General features: G+C 32.2%; 1 protein-coding gene across 1 annotated transcript; it reads left to right on the top strand.

The window, feature by feature from the left end:
* The first annotated feature begins 284 nt into the window (after positions 1-284).
* LOC106721330 (ATP-binding cassette sub-family D member 3) lies at positions 285-16,876 on the top strand. The gene is made up of 15 exons (XM_045678267.1): positions 285-475; positions 1,017-1,271; positions 5,713-5,782; positions 6,569-6,666; positions 9,735-9,915; positions 10,398-10,467; positions 11,183-11,277; positions 12,563-12,680; positions 12,815-12,912; positions 12,995-13,187; positions 13,575-13,707; positions 14,189-14,363; positions 15,040-15,213; positions 15,813-15,917; positions 16,707-16,876. Exons 1-15 carry the CDS (start codon positions 369-371, stop codon positions 16,839-16,841), a joined length of 2,007 nt encoding a protein of 668 aa, XP_045534223.1. The 5' UTR covers positions 285-368; the 3' UTR covers positions 16,842-16,876.
* The last annotated feature ends 1,505 nt before the right edge of the window (positions 16,877-18,381 follow it).

The following is an 18,381-nucleotide window of genomic DNA, read 5'->3' as shown; positions in this document are numbered from 1 at the left end:
GTACTCTTCAATTTTATGAACTTCTTCTATACAACGCCAATTTAGTATAGCTTTACATTTGATAATAAGTTCATAAAACTCCACGTTTAATTTTTATTTTGAAAAAGAAGTATTTGGAGTAGCTTTGTTTTGTCAAGTGATACCAACTGCTTATTCTTTGTTGTAAAGTATTTCGAAAATGGTATATGCTCTTTGGTCTCAATGACATTTGAATTTTATCGGAAATGACAGTGACAGCTCAGTTGATCAGTCAATCAGACAAAGTCAGTCAGTGACTAATAATATGTGACAACGTTAATTATTTCTGACATTGTTTCGGTGCTTTCACTTTTATTTATTATATTAGAATATTAGATTATAGTTTTACAATGGCTCCGAATTTTAGTAAAATTACTTCAAGAACAGATGTTAAGATTGCGATAGCTGCTACGGCGGCAATAAGTGCATGGTTAATAAAGAATTCCATAAAAACTAGGTAAATTAATATTGTGTTAAGTAACTAAACTTATCACTATTTTAAATGGTATTAAAAAAGAAATAATGGATAAAATTAGATTTTTATAATTTAAAATGGATATTTTAGGCGCAGTAAAGAATTAAATTCAAGTGATTTTACTCACAAAGAACTTTTTGTACAGATTTATATTCCAGATTAATGCAGAAAATCATTAGTTTAAATCATTATTAACATTTGGCGTTAAGGATTTTTCGCCCAAGTGTATCTTGAACAGTAAACAGTGCTAAAGTCAGACATTTTTAATAAAAGTTTGTTGTTTATCTTACTTTATCAATTTGTTAAGCAGTACACTGCTTAATTTCTCGTTGTGATTGAAATGAGTTAGCCATTGATCTAGGCTACAAATATAAAAATGGAATGTGTATGTTTCCTTAGTGTAACAAACAATTTTCTGTAAATTCCCATTTTTATCATTCTATTAATGACCTTTTCAATACTTGTGTTTAGTTATTTCTTACTTTACTTAACCAAATTGTCACTTTCTGATATCTTTTTTTAGTAAAACAAGATGTACACGGCCTGGACAACTCTCTCCAGAGGAGAGAGTCCAGTACATGATAAAAGAAAAGAACAGAAAGGATCCCAAGGCACAAGTTGATGCAAGATTCTTTGCAGAACTGAAAGTACTATGGAAGATTATGGTGCCTGGATTGTGGTCAAAGGAGAGTGGTTTCATGGTGTTAATAGCAATTGCTCTTATTTCAAGAACTATGTGTGATTTATGGTTAATCCAGCATACTACATTAGTTGAAGGGTAAGTTTTGTGTGAACACCTTTTTTGTTTCACTTACCTCATCAATTTACATAAATTAAAAAATACATCTTTTATGAAAAGAGAGCTCGATAACTAGACTATATTTTATTCAAACTTTCATAGGTAGTTCTCAGCATAGTTTGTTTCGTAAATATCAAAAAAACAGATTAAAAATAACTAACATTTATTTTTCGCAAGCACTATGATGTTATTTTCAATATTATTTTGAATTTGGCATTGCAATTGGAACCTTGATATTTATGTGTAAGTAAATAAGCTGACAAAAAATCTTTAACAACAAAGTACACTGAGGTTTTTAGACCTACACAAACTCCTTAAATATTTATCTGAATAGTAATTGTTTGGGATTTCTCATGTTAAAATTCAATATGGTAAATAACTATTTTGTTCCATGCTGAGGAAAGAAAACTATGGTAATAATGTTCCAAATAAACACTTGTACAAAAATATATTAAGCCAAATTCAACACACACATCAGCTAATTAGCTGCCACTGTGTTTCCAACAATCCAACACCTTAAGAAGCTCTTATTTAATAGTTGTATAAAGGGCCCAATACAAAAGGTAGTTATTCAGAAATCCGAACGCATAGATAAGATGTTCCTGTCTCTGCAACCCTGACCACTGATTTTTTGAGTCGCAGCAATCCACAGCTGGTGATGTAGTGTTTTTCATATATATTTTACTAGCTTTTACCCGCGACTTCGTCCGCGCGGTATAAAAAAAATGCACTCAAGATAAAAAAGTTCCTATGTCCGTCTCCTAGTTCTAAGCTACCTCCCCATCAATTTTGACCAAAATCAGTTTGACCGATCTTGAGTTATAAATAGTGTAACTAACACGACTTTCTTTTTATATATAAGCTTTATTTTTTTATAAAATGTATTATATAACAAATACTAGCCATTACCCGCGACTCCGTCAGCGCGGAATAAAAAAAAAAAAAAAAAAAAACGGGGTAAAAATTATCCTATGTCCTATTCCTGGTTCTAAGCTACCTGCTCACCAATTTTCAGTCAAATCGATTCAGCCGTTCTTGAGTTATAAATGGTGTAACTAACACAACTTTCTTTTATATATATAGATGTAAATAATATAATAATAACATCCCTCACATTCTATTCTGAAAGAAGAGGTAAAAATATATTTTTGCGCATTAGATTTAGTTGTGGAAACCCATCGGTATTTAAAAATCTTAATTGTAAACTTTTTACTAACTCTGAAGGTTAGTTTAAGTTTATTTGAACTTTTAACATATTATATGATGATTGCATACACGTTATTAAATATATAATAAATAGATAGTTATTTTTTCCACTCAAATTAATTACTTTTAACTGTACAATAGGTAACCGAAGCATTTTAAATTGTAGATGTTGGAAAGTTCATCTATTGTATGTATACAGGGTCACAGTAGTTTACATGTATTAATGTATTCTTGAATGTTAATAATATTCAACTTTTTGTTTTAGCTAAATTGTATATAACTCTTAATAAAAGTGAATGTTAATTAACTAATAAACTAGTGGTATATATTACATACTCAAGTGTAAATAATAAAATTGTTGTAACTATTGATGTTGCTAACAGCCATTCATCTATCTATATATATTAAAGAAGTAGTGTTAGTTACACTATTTATAACTCAAGAACGGCTGAATCTGAATGAATGGGGAGGTAGCTTAGAACCAGGAGACGGACATAGGATAATTTTTACCCCGTTTTCTATTTTTTATTCCGCGCGGACGAAGTCGCGGGTAAAAGCTAGTATGTTATATGTAGAACTAATCTTTATTCATTACCATTAGGATGGAATTTGGATTTATAAGGATTATTATATTCTAAATAGGGGCGGAGCTCTGTTGTATCTAATATTGGAATCAACTAAGAAATTGAACTTTTGATTTTGTATTTACAAATGTTTTTGTATGAATGACGTCATTTGTTTGTGAATAAATGTTTCCTCTAAAAGATTTAAGAAAATTTAATTTTGAAAATATTGTAGAGTATGTAAATTACAATGATCATGACATTATTGATTTTTGCTCCAAGGTGATACCAGTTTTAAATGCATTATGTCTTGTGAAGGTACGAAGTATAGGAAGTTTGTTCATTTCGTACCTTTATATAAACTTTATAAAAATGACACACTTCTGCAAAATTTAATCAACATGTTTGTAACAAAAAAACACAATACTGGATCAATTTCAAAAATTCATTTATCATTCAAATGCTATATTGTCCATGAGTTACATTAATATTGTTATAAAAAAGACTAGCTGTCGCCCGCGACTCCGTCCGCTCGCAGTTAAAAAATAATAATAATAAATGGGGGGGGGGTATGAAAAATAGATGTTGGCCGATTCTCAGACCTACTGAATACGTTCACAAAATTTAATGAGAATCGGTCAAGCCGTTTCGGAGGAGTTCAAGTTCGAACCCCGTGACACGAGAATTTTATATAATAGATTTAATGTATCTTGTGAAGCCGGGATGGGCAAAAAAAAAATTAGAATTATATTTTTGCTTGAAATATTAAGATTAAGTAAGTCTTCTCATAATAATATACCCATTAGTAAGTTCTAAAAATGTTTATTTACGCCTTTTCGGTATGATTTCCGCAGTAGACCGGTTCTTATTAATTAAAGCACCACTATTTGCTGACGCTATTGAGGATAGCTCAAGGTCTGTCAGTTTTTCAAGTCTACAATGCTTGAATATACTACTTTATTATTACATTTATAATATTGTTCAGTTTTTTTTTGTTTAACGTTATACACGTAATATTTGTCAAAAGGTAGCAATAACATTTTCCTTAACAAAAATTGTCTTAATACACACGATTTCCTTTTTTTTGATAATTCTTTTTATTTCGACAATTTTTTTTTGTAAATCATAAATAATAAATTTACAAAAATGCATTAAAAATATAATTCCGTTTGTCACTTGTTGCTATGTTCATATTGTAACTACTTTAGTGGACCTAGCATGAATATTGTGACAAGCGCTATCGTTAGTCATCGACAAAATTTATATTAAAATTTGTGCAGCGCCTCCCTATACCACGTAAAATATACCAATAATATCATACTAATTTTAATATAACTGACCATAACGATACGAAGGCGTTTGTCGCCAATATTCGTGCTAGGGTCACTGATGTTTGCTACGCATGTAATATTATAAGGTCGATACTTTCGAATTCCGGTACATACTAAAAGTGTATATGAATTTTGGACTTTAATTTAACATTGGTAATATTTTCAAATTTTATATTTAATAGGGGTAAAAAGTATAACTAAACTTATGAAGTAAGCTATCGTAATTCAAAGTTGGTCGTTCGCAACACACAAATGTGAATGACCGTGATCGTATATTTTAATTTCAATTATTGCTATGAACGTACAATACTAATGAATTTTGAAGGCAAAAGGCTCATGTATAACCGCCGTACCTCTTGACACTTCAGGGTACAGTTTAGGGAAAATTGGGAATTTACTGTTCCTAACTAAAATACAGATTTTTAAATATCTCTATTTTGTTAGTATATTTTATGAACTGGAAAAACTGATTAAATATAAATTACCTATCATATCGTTCAGTTATAAAACAGTGATTTTGTGGTTTGATCCCCGTCAATATCTATATATATAAAAGAAAGTCGTGTTAGTTACACTATTTATAACTCAAGAACGACCGAATCGATTTGACTGAAAATTGGTGGGCAGGTAGCTTAGAACCAGGAAACGGACATAGGATATTTTTTACCCCGTTTTCTATTTTTTATTCTGCGCGGACGGAGTCGCGGGTAAAAGCTACTAACTTATAAAAATAAGTTTTTGTTAAAGATATACCAAAAACATCACGTACACCAAATATCATTTTTTTATTTCGACATTACATACAGCAATTATATAATTATAATATGTATAAAAGATTGGATTTTTAATAATTAATTACGTGATAAAGTGCCCATCCCTATTCACTACGTCTAATCATGTATTTTTTTGTAATCCTTCATAGTAATTTTTTTACATTTTCTTCAGCGAAACAAGCAGGTGACTTAAAATATAAAAAATTGAGTGATGCTTTAGTCAGTTTTTATGAATGTTATATAATAGATTTATTTGCGTTATAAAATTTGAACATAAAGAAAACCTTATTTTTTACATTAATTTTAATGCATATCAATGTTATTATAAAAAAAACTACGAAATAGATGTTATTGTTTTTATACCATGAACAAAAAATTGGCCTCATTGTCTATGATGTTGGTTTATTTTTTTTAGTGTAGATCATGTTTTGAAAGTGTACATTTATAAAATTTGAAATATGTATAAATAATGATTAAACATAATTCTGCCCATTTTAAAAGGTAACTGGTGTGAATTGTCATTTAATAAATCTATATCTAATTGCAGGTCTATCATCGCAATGAATCACAAAGAGTTTAGGCGACTGATAGGACAAGTTTTCCTTGCAATGCCACTGGTAAGATATATACAAGAATGATAAGTATTCATCATATAAAAACATTCGTAGCGCAGATGTAACTTAACCTAGTCCGGGTTCGATCCCCGCCATGTACTAATGGGTTTTTCATATGTACATTTATCTGATAAACATCGTGATGACCTCTAACTTAGGGTGGGCTCCGAGCTCATTGCTTGGGACTTATAATACATTATATTATGACTAACATATATATTATGTATTGCTTTTATTTATATGAAGAATGTGCCAGGCATTCTATATGTTAGGTGCACGCATAAATTTCTGTAGTATATATATTTATAAGCAAAATTATGTCTGTCTCAATGTAACGTTAAATTATGTTATCATCGCGAGGTCAGAGGTTATTTCATAGGAAACGTGGCTCATCTAATAGAATGCTCATACTTAATGTTATAAACCTAAGGTTGTTTTCAAGCTCGTAAGGTAAGGTTGTACCGTAAGGTTGTCGGTAGCTTGTAATCTGCAGGTCCTGGGATCGAATCCCGCCATGTACCAATGTGTTTTTCGATTCTTGATTTACATTTATCCGACGTTCGATCCGTGTGATCCGACATCCCTGTGATGCAACCTGCATATATCTGAGAAGAAATTCAATGATATGTGTGAAGTCAACCCGCACTGGGCCAGCGTTGTTGACTATGGCCTAGTCACACCTAACTTGGGGTAGGTTCCGAGCCCCTCAGTGGGGATGTATAGTATAGCTGATGATGATGAATAAGTTATGTTGATAACGTTATTTTTATAATACAATTATTTTTCCAGATATCTGTGGTGAACAATGTACTAAAATGGAGTATAGGCGAAACTAAATTAAGGCTTAGAACAAATCTTTCATTATATTTATATCAAAAATATCTCAAGTAAGTAAACCTCTTTTCAAATTAAAACAATTAAAAAAAATGTAAATGTTATGTGTAACGTTATAAGCTAGTTTTTAAATTAGCCTAAAAACAGGTCCGCTCAATGTTATTTTTTTACAAATTCCATAATTCTGTCATCTAAATAATTAAACCATCTCATTCCAACAAAGATACGGATTCATGATATTAGTGGAAAAGTGGATTCGAACCAACCACACGTTGTTTTACTTCCCAGTCCTTAACCTTGACTAACAAACTGTTAAAATTGTTTAACCACAGATACAACAATAACAATACGACACTAATATTATGCTATAGTAGTGTTAAACGGACAAATGTTTATCTATATATCGGGTGATACGTAGAAATTGTACTTTGGCATTTATCATGAAGGTCGTTGCGTCAATGCATACACGTAACTCGTGCCTCCTCTATGAAATGAGAGTCATAACACCATCTATTGATATAATATCAATTATTGCAGATTAAAAAATTATAATTAGGTTAGCATTTGCATTTGCAAGCATTTGTTTTGTAAATAATTATATTTTCTTATCTGTTTCGTCCCTAAATTTCATTATCTGTATTAAGTAATTGTACCGTGTATGCGTCATCAACAAACAATATTTGAAGGTAAATTGATATTAAAAAAAAGTATTAAAACCAATAATTATAACATAAACATAATTCCTAATGAACGAAATGCAAATAAAATATCACGTTAGGATCATGCGAGTATTGTGTGGTTTGCTGCATCTATTACAACTGACAAAGAAATACTTGTTACGAACGAGTATAAAATTTCCACATTTGAAACATTAAACTGGAAAAAACTACTTAAGTATTTAAAATTTAAAGTGAACAACATTGTATATATTTGCGGATTAGTATTATAATTATAGTATAAATATATGAAGCGAAAACTTTGAACCTCTTTGCGCCATAATATTAATTCGAAATGACACAGTCAAGAATTAAAAAAAAAAATTGAATTATGGTCGATTTTCGACGAATGATCGACTAGAGCGGACTTGAAAAAAGATTTCTCTCAATTGATAGTGCTGTGACATTACACTAGTAGCAGTGATGTTGCAATGTTTATACCCTGCATCAATACTTGCATACTTCCGTACAATCTGTTTGAAATAAGAATGTGTAAAAATTCGTGTAAATGTGTAAAAAATAGTGTGACGTCATTGCTCGCAAATAAAACTAATGAGGTAGTGACACTTCGTTTTTTTGTGTAAGGTTCTCGTATAAATATTAGGTCCTTACATATGAAATTGGAGTTTTGTATGGGAGGAACAAAAATTCGAATATTTTTTAATATAATATATTTAATTAATCAAAGTATGAACCATTATTTTCTATGCACTTTTGCCATCTCATAGGTAGTTCATTGATCCCTTTACTAAAAAAACCAGTCGGACGGGAATCAATAAAATCTTTGAAGGCGATTTGGACTGCCCCATCGGAGTTGAATTTTTTCCCTTGCAAGAAGTTATCCAAATTTCGAAAAAAATGGTAATCTGTTGGAGCAAGGTCCGGGGAGTACGGAGGATGTCTTAGACTTTCCAATTGAAGCTCTTCTAATTTAGTAGCCGTCTGTTGCGCAGTGTGTGGTCTAGCGTTGTCGTGAAGCAGCAGTGGCGTGGAGCGATTGACCAGCCTAGGTTGTTTAGCCGCTAGCTTTTCCATCATGGTTTGCAATTGCTGACAATAGACATCAGCCGTAATAGTCTGGCCAGATTTGAGAAATCTGTAATGAACAATACCGGCACTAGTCCACCAAAAGCTTACAAGTAACTTTTTTGGGGTTAATTTTCGCTTGGGGCAGGATTTGGCTGGCTGGCTAGGATCCAACCATTGCGCTGAGCGCTTCCGATTATCGTAAAGAACCCATTTTTCATCACAGGTAATGATTCGGTTTAAAATACCTTCATTATTGTGCCGGTTTAGTAATGTAACGCAACAGTCGACGCGCGTTTGCCGGTTTGCTTCAGTCAATTCGTGAGGTACCCACCTTTCAAGCTTTTTAATCTTCCCAATTTGCTTCAAGTGAATTAAAACAGTTTTATCACTAACATCGCAGCCTGCAGCTAACTCGGACGTGGTTTGCGATGGATCCGCTTCCACAATAGCCTTCAACTCTTCATTATCAACTTGAGTCTCAGGCCGTCCACGGGGCTTGTTCTGCAGATCGAAATTTCCAGAACGAAAACGTTGGAACCAAAAACGAACTTTGTTTTCTCTTGCAACACGACCGCCATACACATCATTCACCCTTCGAGTCGTTTCCGCAGCACTAGTGCCACGGCGGAACTCGTACTCGTAAATAATGCGATATTTTAAGTTTTCCATTTTGTAAAATGAGTGACGCAAACAGAAAAAAACAGAAGAAAAAAAACAAACGAATGACGTTCATCGAACCACAAATACATGAGTCTATAGCTGTATAAATTTGAATTTGGAATTCCTTACCAAAGAGGAGAAATTCGTGATTAAAGTGGCCAGTACGAAAAACGCCAATTTCATATGTAAGGACCTAATATAATAATTGGACAGTTCTTTGTAAATGGGTAATTATCTATCAATGTAACTATTAGTTAAATAGCAGTAAGCACGTGTTACCTCCGCAATTATTAATAACAATGTATATGATTATGTAGTATTCAGTAATTTATTTTAAATTATGTATAAAGTTATATATATGTAATGGCGCTCTTTAGGATCAAATTATATTTACAACGGAATATTAAAAACGTACTTTTAGACATTAAATTCGTTTATACATAATCTCGGCCTTTGTAAGAACTATGTAGAATCTTAACCTATTTTATCTTAACACAGCATCTGTTAATGGATTAACGAGCGAAGACTTTTGTTTATAAAATGCTCTACTTGTTTCTAAGCGTGTATTTACACTGCTGAAACACTTCACACAAATAAATTGTTATCCCACATATTTTTCTTTAAAAAAAAAATCCTAGTGAGATATTTTAGACGTAGGTACAATGAAGAGCATATCTCCGAATAGTTTATTATGTTTTTTATTTTTTCTTTTCCAGGGGTTTCACTTACTATCAAGTGACAAACTTGGATAATCGGATATCGAACGCGGATCAGTTATTGACCACTGATATTGATAAGTTCTGTGACACAGTTATTGACCTCTACAGTAATATTAGCAAGCCTCTATTGGACATTGGACTTTACCTGTATAGACTAACAGTAAACTTAGGCCCGTCGGTGAGTAATATGTTATGTTAATTCAAGCGTATATCAATACAGAATTTATCCTGTTTGTAAAACGGATTTGTCACCGAACGTTTGTGTGCTTCGTCTGTTTGTTAATTCGACTAGTTTTCTTATAGACTGTCAGCTTAGCGTAAAGAAGTACTTGCAAATCTAATTATTTTCTTCCATAATTCAAAATTATCTTTTTGATTTCTTTTTGTAGAAATATAGACATGTTTTTTTTTTGTTTAAACTTACTTGAGATATAATAATAAACTAAGAACGGCTTAACTCACGTGTGATCGTTCGGTAACGGCACCGACTAGTTTCGGACCCTGGAGTGCGAAATGCGACGCGACCGCGACTTCCTCAAAATAAACACTCGCCCCAAAGATGGACCCCCGAAGGGTCCGAAACTAGTCGGTGCCGTCACCGTACGATCACACGTGAGTTAAGCAGATCTTAATTAATTTATGATTTATTCTTGTTTTTAGACACCTGGTATAATGATGGCATATCTGTTAGTGTCTGGCATGTTTTTGACATATCTAAGACGACCTACGGGTAAGTTTTATCAAATTTACAAATAATAATATTTTTTTTAGTTATTTAAACATAAAGCATTCTGATTACACTGGTCTTTAAAAACACTTTTGCACCTTTTTGTTTTGATGCTTAATAATTTAAGATAAGATCTAAGATTGAAATTTAAAATGGAAACAAAAACAGTATGTGGTTTTTTAATGAATTAATGAATAAATTTAAATGAAAATTAAATTTATTGTTCTTTGGATTTGAAGATAAAGTGAAATAATTTGAATGAAGGTGTATGCAGATAAATTGCATTAAGATAAAAATATATAGTCTACAATATATTGGAAAATACTAAATTGTGTAAAGAACTGCGCGAGCGCATATACACTATTGCGAAAAAATTTTACTACTCTTTCTTTTTCCTACTTACTTACTAAAATCCATTTTCGTACACACTATTTGAAATAGGAAAAAAATAAGTGTTATAATTCCGAAGAAATATGAATATTTAATCTGACATGGTACAATAAATACTACAAAAATAAATTCAGGACAATATTTGCATATTTATGAAAGAACTTCTTAAAGTAGGATTAGAGCTGTGTTAACATAAACCTTCGCTTCGGACATGTGACTTTTTTGATCACCTATCTTGTATATAAATGTTGATTATTGTAAAAAAAAAATTACAATGACCTTCAAGTTTTAATGTTTTGTTTTTTTTTTTTTTTACTTTAAATTCTAGCTCGTATGACGGTTCAAGAACAAAAACTTGAAGGTGAATTCAGATACGTGAATTCGAGGCTAATCACTAACTCAGAGGAGATCGCCTTTTACCAAGTAAGTACAATATGTAACGTTCGTTGTCGAGTCTTGGTTTGTTCATTGTAATAAAAAAACTTTTTTTTTATTTAATTCCAAGATTTTGTAGATTAATAAATCATTTTTTAATACATTCTATACATCTCTGTATATTCTATCTATTATTGTATCTTACTAATATTATAAACTAGCTTTTACCCGCGACTCCGTCCGCGCGTAATAAAAAATAAGAAAACGGAGTAAAAATTATCTTATGTTCGTTTCCTGGTTCTAAGCTACCTGCCCACCAATTTTCAGTCAAATCGATTCAGCCGTTCTTGAGTTATAAATAGTTTAACTAACACGACTTTCTTTTATATATATATAAGATGTGAATGTTCAGATGGATGGATGTTTGTTTGAATGTATCTCCAGAACGCTTCAACAGATCTGGATGAAATTTGACATGGATATAGAACATAGCTTGGAAGAACACATAGGGTATTATGTGTTTTTTTTTACTCCGCGCGGACGGAGTTGCGGGCGTCAGCTAGTATTATATATAATTTAATATTAATGATACCAAATTGATGGTCACTATTCTATCATTATGGTTACCTGTATATATTTTGCCCTACTAACAGGAGGGTAATTTTTTTTACGGGTATGTTTGTATATTAGTTCCATTTTAAAAACATGAATCTTGAACGGATTATAAGGTGTGAGTATTTTTCTTCGGGGTATTCTTTTATTAACTAGTTTTTGCCCGCGACTCCGTCTGTTTAGTATTAAAAGTAGCCTATGCGTTCTACCAGACTATGTTCTACATCTGTGCCAAATTTCATCAAGATTTGATCAGTGTTTCCGAAGATACCTTCAAATATACATCCATCTAAACTTTTTATAAAGTATTTTTATAATATTAGTAGTAAGATAAAACTACTTTTACACGGTTGAGTTCCGAATTATTTTTTTTGCATGTTTTGTTCCATTTGCTAAAGATTTGTTTAGTGAGTTTCTGTATAATTTGGCTCTTACCTATTTTTTTATATAATTATTTATTTCTTCATGTGTATTATATATTTTTGCTTTCATATGTATCTATGGGGTGTTATAGATGTTAAGCCAATGGGGCTCTTAGACTAGTATACGTCTTTTCAAATATATAGGCGGCTCAAAGTACGGAGTACCCTCCCCCTGCGTTCCTTTACGTCCTGTCACACCTAAAATACTGCGCAGCCTACAATTTTCCGAGCCGTCAAGACATTTAACAACTTCAATATTTAATATTTAATTATTGTTAATATATTGACGTTGTGTTCAGGGAAACAACCGCGAGAAGCTGACGCTGCTGGCCAGCTTCTACAAGCTGACGCGGCATTTACGCAACTTCCTCAATTTCAGAATCGCCATGGGCTTCGTAGACAACATCATCGCCAAATGTTAGTAATAGAATAACAACAGATTATATTTTCAGATTTATAATTCCATATAAGGGAATATGGTTTCCGTATTTCTAGCTATTTTCATAAGTTAGATGGTGCGGAATTGTTTTACGATTTTTTTTTCTTTTTAGATGTGGCAATAATTGTCGGATTCTATGCAGTTTCTCGTCCCTTCTTTGTCAAGGATCACAATTTACTCACGACCAGTACTGAAAATGATCGATTTAAGGTATTATTTAGTTGTAAAATGTGTTATTTCGTCTTTCGTGCCTCGTGTTGATGAGTTGGTGATAAGCATGATGTCTTTCTAGCACTATTACACATATGGACGCATGCTGGTGAAGATGGCGGAAGGTATAGGACGTCTGGTGCTGTCAGGCCGCGAGCTCAGCAAGCTGGCAGGTCTGACTGCGCGCGTCACTCTGCTCAAGAATGTGCTAGAAGAAGTCAACGCCGGCAATTACAAGCGCACCATGCTGGATAAGAATCATCATAATACTAACGGTCACTAGTCTCACAGTATTACCTTCTTTTACTTTGCAGAGAATATTATAAGTTTACATTTTTTGTCTGGTGTTTCCCGTTGGACCGATCGAATCCATAGAATCATAAAAAAACCCCAACGATTTGTCCGTTTTTGTCCAATATCCTCTTGATGTAAAAATCAAAGATTGTTTATTCTTTCTTTCTTTCCTAACCCATGAAATAAATTTTGATATGAAAATGGTAGGGTCTTTTGAAGTCACCCAGATTTTTTTTACCAAACTTTTAGAAAAATTTTTTTTTTTTTGGCACTGTTATACTTTGATATTAACTTGGCTTATAGTTATATATACTAGGTACTATATCAATTTAGTAATTTTTTTTTAATATTTAATTTGCTTATTGTAGGTGGAGGTCCGCTGGCGCTGGCGCCAGGCGCGGGTCGCATCATCTACAAAGACAAGATCATCTGCTTCGACAAGGTGCCACTTGTCACACCCAACGGAGATGTGCTCATCAGAGAACTTACCTTCGAAGTGCGGTAAGTTTACACTTCCTGCTCACCTCACAACTTTGAGAGCGTGAAGTTATACTTTCTCTAAATTTCCATACAAATTATGTTGTCAAATGCTATTAGTAATTTTTAACTTATTAACTGATTTTCTAGTTATTAATATTAATGTAATAAGACAAATATATAAATAATAATAATTTTACAGATTTGTTTGTCTGTATCCATTTAAAAATGCAAAAATTGTAATTTTCAGCAACTTTACATAATAAAAAGTGTTCTGACAGCGAATTACTAAGGCTTTTCTATCTATCTTTATATATGTAAGCGAAGCCGCGGTAGGTTACTAGTATATAATACGTTCATGTACTATAATAAATGTACAGTTTAACCCAAACAAGCGAGAACTGGATAAGTTATTAGTCATTCGCGAAAAACCTCTATAAGCGAGAAAAATGTGTTTGTCTCTTGTAATCTCGCTTATGTGTTACGTTTGTATGTTTGTTTGTAGTTCTGGTATGAATGTGTTGGTGTGTGGACCCAATGGGTGCGGCAAGTCCTCAATGTTCCGATTGCTGGGAGAACTGTGGCCCCTGTTTGGTGGTACTCTCACCAAACCTCCACGAGGCAACCTCTTCTACGTCCCTCAGAGACCCTACATGACCCTCGGCACCCTTCGCGACCAGGTACCAACATAACTATTTTTAATTAACTTGTGCTTAATAGTTTATAATTTTATAACCCTTACTAATTGAGTTGAAATAGATATGGTTGAAAGAAATAAGTAAAATTACTTAATTTAACATCACAGCGCCCTTTGTACTTATTACAGCGCATACAAAATTAAAATAAGATTATTTGAACATCTAAAAATAAGTCGTTTCACAACGTTGTTGTAAAGAATAAGTTAAAAAAGTATTTTTTAGAAAATTTATTATACTATGTGTTAAAATGTTTACTAGAAAACGTCTCATTAATTGTTACCAGAGCTGGGCATTAACTCGTTAATCCGTTAATCGTTAATTAACGAAGTTAATTTTTTAATTAACGAATTAACGATTAACGAAGTTAACTTTTCGATTAACTGTGCCCACCACTGATTGTTACTATTTGGACTGTTCAGTTGAAAATATAAAGTCAAAGTAGGTTAAATATAGCGACTTTTTATGAATCTAGTGTAGTGTACAGTTTTTTGTGAATAAATAAATAAAAAAAAATTAAGTTAATTCAAAAGACCTATGTATTTTATTAAAAATTAATAATAATGCTAGTTTAATCGTACTCAGATTATTTAATACGAATTTAATGATTCAGAAAGACTAGGTACAATAAACACTAAGACCTCGTGTCCCCCTCAACCAGGTGATCTACCCGCAAAGTCGCGAGGAGATGTTGCGGCGAGGACGATCTGATGATGAGCTGGCTCGCTTCCTGCAGCTGGTGCAGCTTGCCTACCTCGCTGACAGAGAAGACGGCTGGGATGCTGTTGAGGACTGGATGGATGTACTCTCTGGTGGCGAGAAACAGAGGATAGCTGTAAGTACATACATTATAAAATTCTAACATGTTTTACTTTTGTTTCTACCCGATTTGGAGGGTAATGTTTTTTGTTATGTAAACACATGTAGCTTAAATGAAAACTAGACTCATTTTGACAAATAAGGTCTCATTCAATTCATATTTATCTCGTGTCATAGAGTAAATCGCATCTTTTGGTCTTTTAAATAAAAAATACAGTCGAATCTGTGTAAGCGAGAAACTTCTATAAGCGAGAGTTATTATATCTAAATATAAGGTATCTTTCAATATATATAATATAGCAACCAACTTTAAATACATTTAAGTAATAAATAAGAGAAGGCGCTGCCTTCAGAAACACAGCTTTAATTAGTTCAGGAGACGGAGTCCCACCAATTTTGTAAATTGTCAGGACTCAACGGACGACCTCTATAAGCGAGAAGCTTTGATTATAGACAAAACTTTATGAGCGAGAAAAATATCGCGGTCTTTTAAACTCTCGCTTATCGAAGTTCGACAGTAGAGTATAATGTTGGCTTAATGTCGCTCAAATAGCGAATTTCTTAATACTGCACGCTTTTTATTTAATATATAGTTAAATTGTATGTTGTGTACAGATGGCGCGGCTGTTCTACCACGAGCCGCAGTTCGCGATACTGGATGAGTGCACGAGCGCTGTCTCCGTCGATGTGGAGGGACAAATGTACCAATACTGCAGAGAGGTGATAATATATATACTAATAAACATATATATATATATATACTAGCTTTTACCCGCGACTCTGTCCGCGCGGAATAAAAAAAATGCACACAAGATAAAAAAGTTCCTATGTCCGTCTCCTAGTTCTAAGCTACCTCCCCATCAATTTTCAGCTAAATCAGTTCGACCTATCTTGAGTTATAAATAGTGTAACTAACACGACTTTCTTTTATATATATAGATATGTGATTATATGTCCCTGTATGCTAAATACTGTTTATTTATAAATATTAATATACCCTTAAAATTGTTCACACAATTTTCAACTTTATTTCCTTTAATAATAAAGACTGTTATATAACATCAATATTCTAATATTGATATGCAAATTTATTTTTTAATTTATAAGGTTTTTAACATAAATATAGATTAACGTATTCCTTTTATTTTCATCATCATCAGCTCACTATAAGTCCCCACCAAGGGGATCGGAGCCTACCCCAATTTAGGGGTGACTAGGCCATAGTCAACCACGCTGGCCAAGTGCGGGTTGACTTCAAACATATCATTGAATTTCTTCTCAGATATTTGCAGCATCACGATGTTTTCCTTCATCGTAAGAACGTCGGATAAATGTACATATGTAAAACGAAAATCGAAAAACACATTGGTACATGGGGGGATTCGAACCCAGGACCTGCAGATTGCAAGTCAAATGCTTAACCCCTGAGCAACGACGCTTCCTTTTATTTGCCCCATAATAAAAAAAAATTAAATACATGTTAAACATTAAATTTTTTTTAATATCCAGATGGGAATATCATTGTTCACGGTGTCACATCGCAAGTCATTGTGGCAACACCACGACCATTACCTGCGCATGGACGGCCGCGGCTCCTACGAGTTCGCCGCCATTGATAAAGATACGCAGGAATTCGGCTCCTGATCTACACACGACCATCATGTACATACTAATGACATTTAACATTTGCGGGTTAAATTTTATTATAAATTTCCTTTTTTTTTTTAAAGAAAATCTAGCGATTTTAGATCATTAATGATCTTTTTTGTCATTTCTTTCAAATTTTTTTTTTTTTATTTACAACGTTAAAAATTCATAATGTTCAAAATATCGTATATTTTTACAGGATGAAGTTTTTTTTTTTTTATTGTGGGAACTTTATTAAAAATTTTAACCCTCAGGGTAGTTCCTCGCCTCTTTCTTATCGGATACGTCACTAGTTAACTGAATGTTTTACAATATTTTATTAATTAGCAAAATGTTTAGTAAATTGACCATTTTGTAAAGTATCATATTTTAAAATAATAATAATGTCTGTAAGTACGAAAAAGAAATAAAAGGGATAAAAGGTAACATGACATAGTTTTTACAAATCATTACATAATCACATCAGACTCTAATTTTAGACACGAAGTACATAAAAAAGTTATACAGAAAAATATGTTGTTCATTTTTTTCACAATAATATTGTGATTAAATATTAGCTAAATACTTTACAAACAACTAATTTTGCTATAATATGTAATTAAAATAACATTAATTATTAACTAAATATTTCACAAACAAAACGCATTTAAATTGTATTCTTTAATTAAAATACACAAAACTTTTTCATTAGTAAAATTACACCAGATTTTTGTTTTGTGTAAATATGTAATCTTTATTAAATACACTTTTTTGACTAGAAACAATTCAAACTGATAATTATCAGTTTACATTTCGATGGCTCCTACGAATAAGGGAAATGTGCAAATTGACAATTTTTCAGGTGAGGCTCTCAAACTTTCAACCATATAGGAAAATAGGCTGCATATGCCCTTTTACTTCAGCAAAAAATATGTGTATGTTTAGTGCATGTTGTTAACTAAACTAAGAGGTAGCTTTTAACATAAAAAAGTAAAAATCATCAATTTGTTACTTTGGCCCGTATACATAGGACCCATCTATATTGTTGTTTAAGTTTTACAGTGAAATTTTACTGTCGTTACCATGTAACCAATTTCTATGTACATTGGGTACATTACAGATTATATATTCACTATCACAAAATAAATATGAACCAGATGTGGCCAACTGATTAGACCAAACATATTTTTTTTACCTTGTTGAAAATGCTTTACTCATACCCTTGTTGGGAAAAGGATGGTTATGTCGGATTTGTACAGATTCAATCCCCACGATGGCTGACAACTGAAATAAAAAATCCAAACAAAATTATGACCATACATTTACTGTTTATTAACAAAACACTATGATCTACAAATTACATACTATTTGAAATCATAAACGGAAAATATATTTTAGTACATAATTATGTAGTATTTTTTTATTTATTTTTAAAGGGAAAACATGAAAATAATTGTCAACTTAATGTTTTCTTAGTATATATTCTTCTTTAGATTGTATTCTTAGTAACTAATTATTTATATTAATATGAACATTGTATTGTGATCTTCACCTACAT

The sequence above is a fragment of the Papilio machaon genome, chromosome 6, assembly GCF_912999745.1.
Source record: "Papilio machaon chromosome 6, ilPapMach1.1, whole genome shotgun sequence".
In the NCBI taxonomy this organism is placed as follows: Eukaryota; Metazoa; Arthropoda; class Insecta; order Lepidoptera; family Papilionidae; genus Papilio; species Papilio machaon.
This window is presented reverse-complemented; position numbering and strand designations above follow the sequence as displayed.

Coding starts and splice junctions, on each gene's coding strand:
- LOC106721330 (XM_045678267.1), top strand. CDS start 369: ATGGCTCCGAATTTTAGTAAAATTACTTCAAGAACAGATGTTAAGATT. Junction 14,364..15,039: donor TCGGCACCCTTCGCGACCAG/GTACCAACATAA, acceptor CCCCTCAACCAG/GTGATCTACCCGCAAAGTCG. Junction 15,214..15,812: donor GCGAGAAACAGAGGATAGCT/GTAAGTACATAC, acceptor TGTTGTGTACAG/ATGGCGCGGCTGTTCTACCA.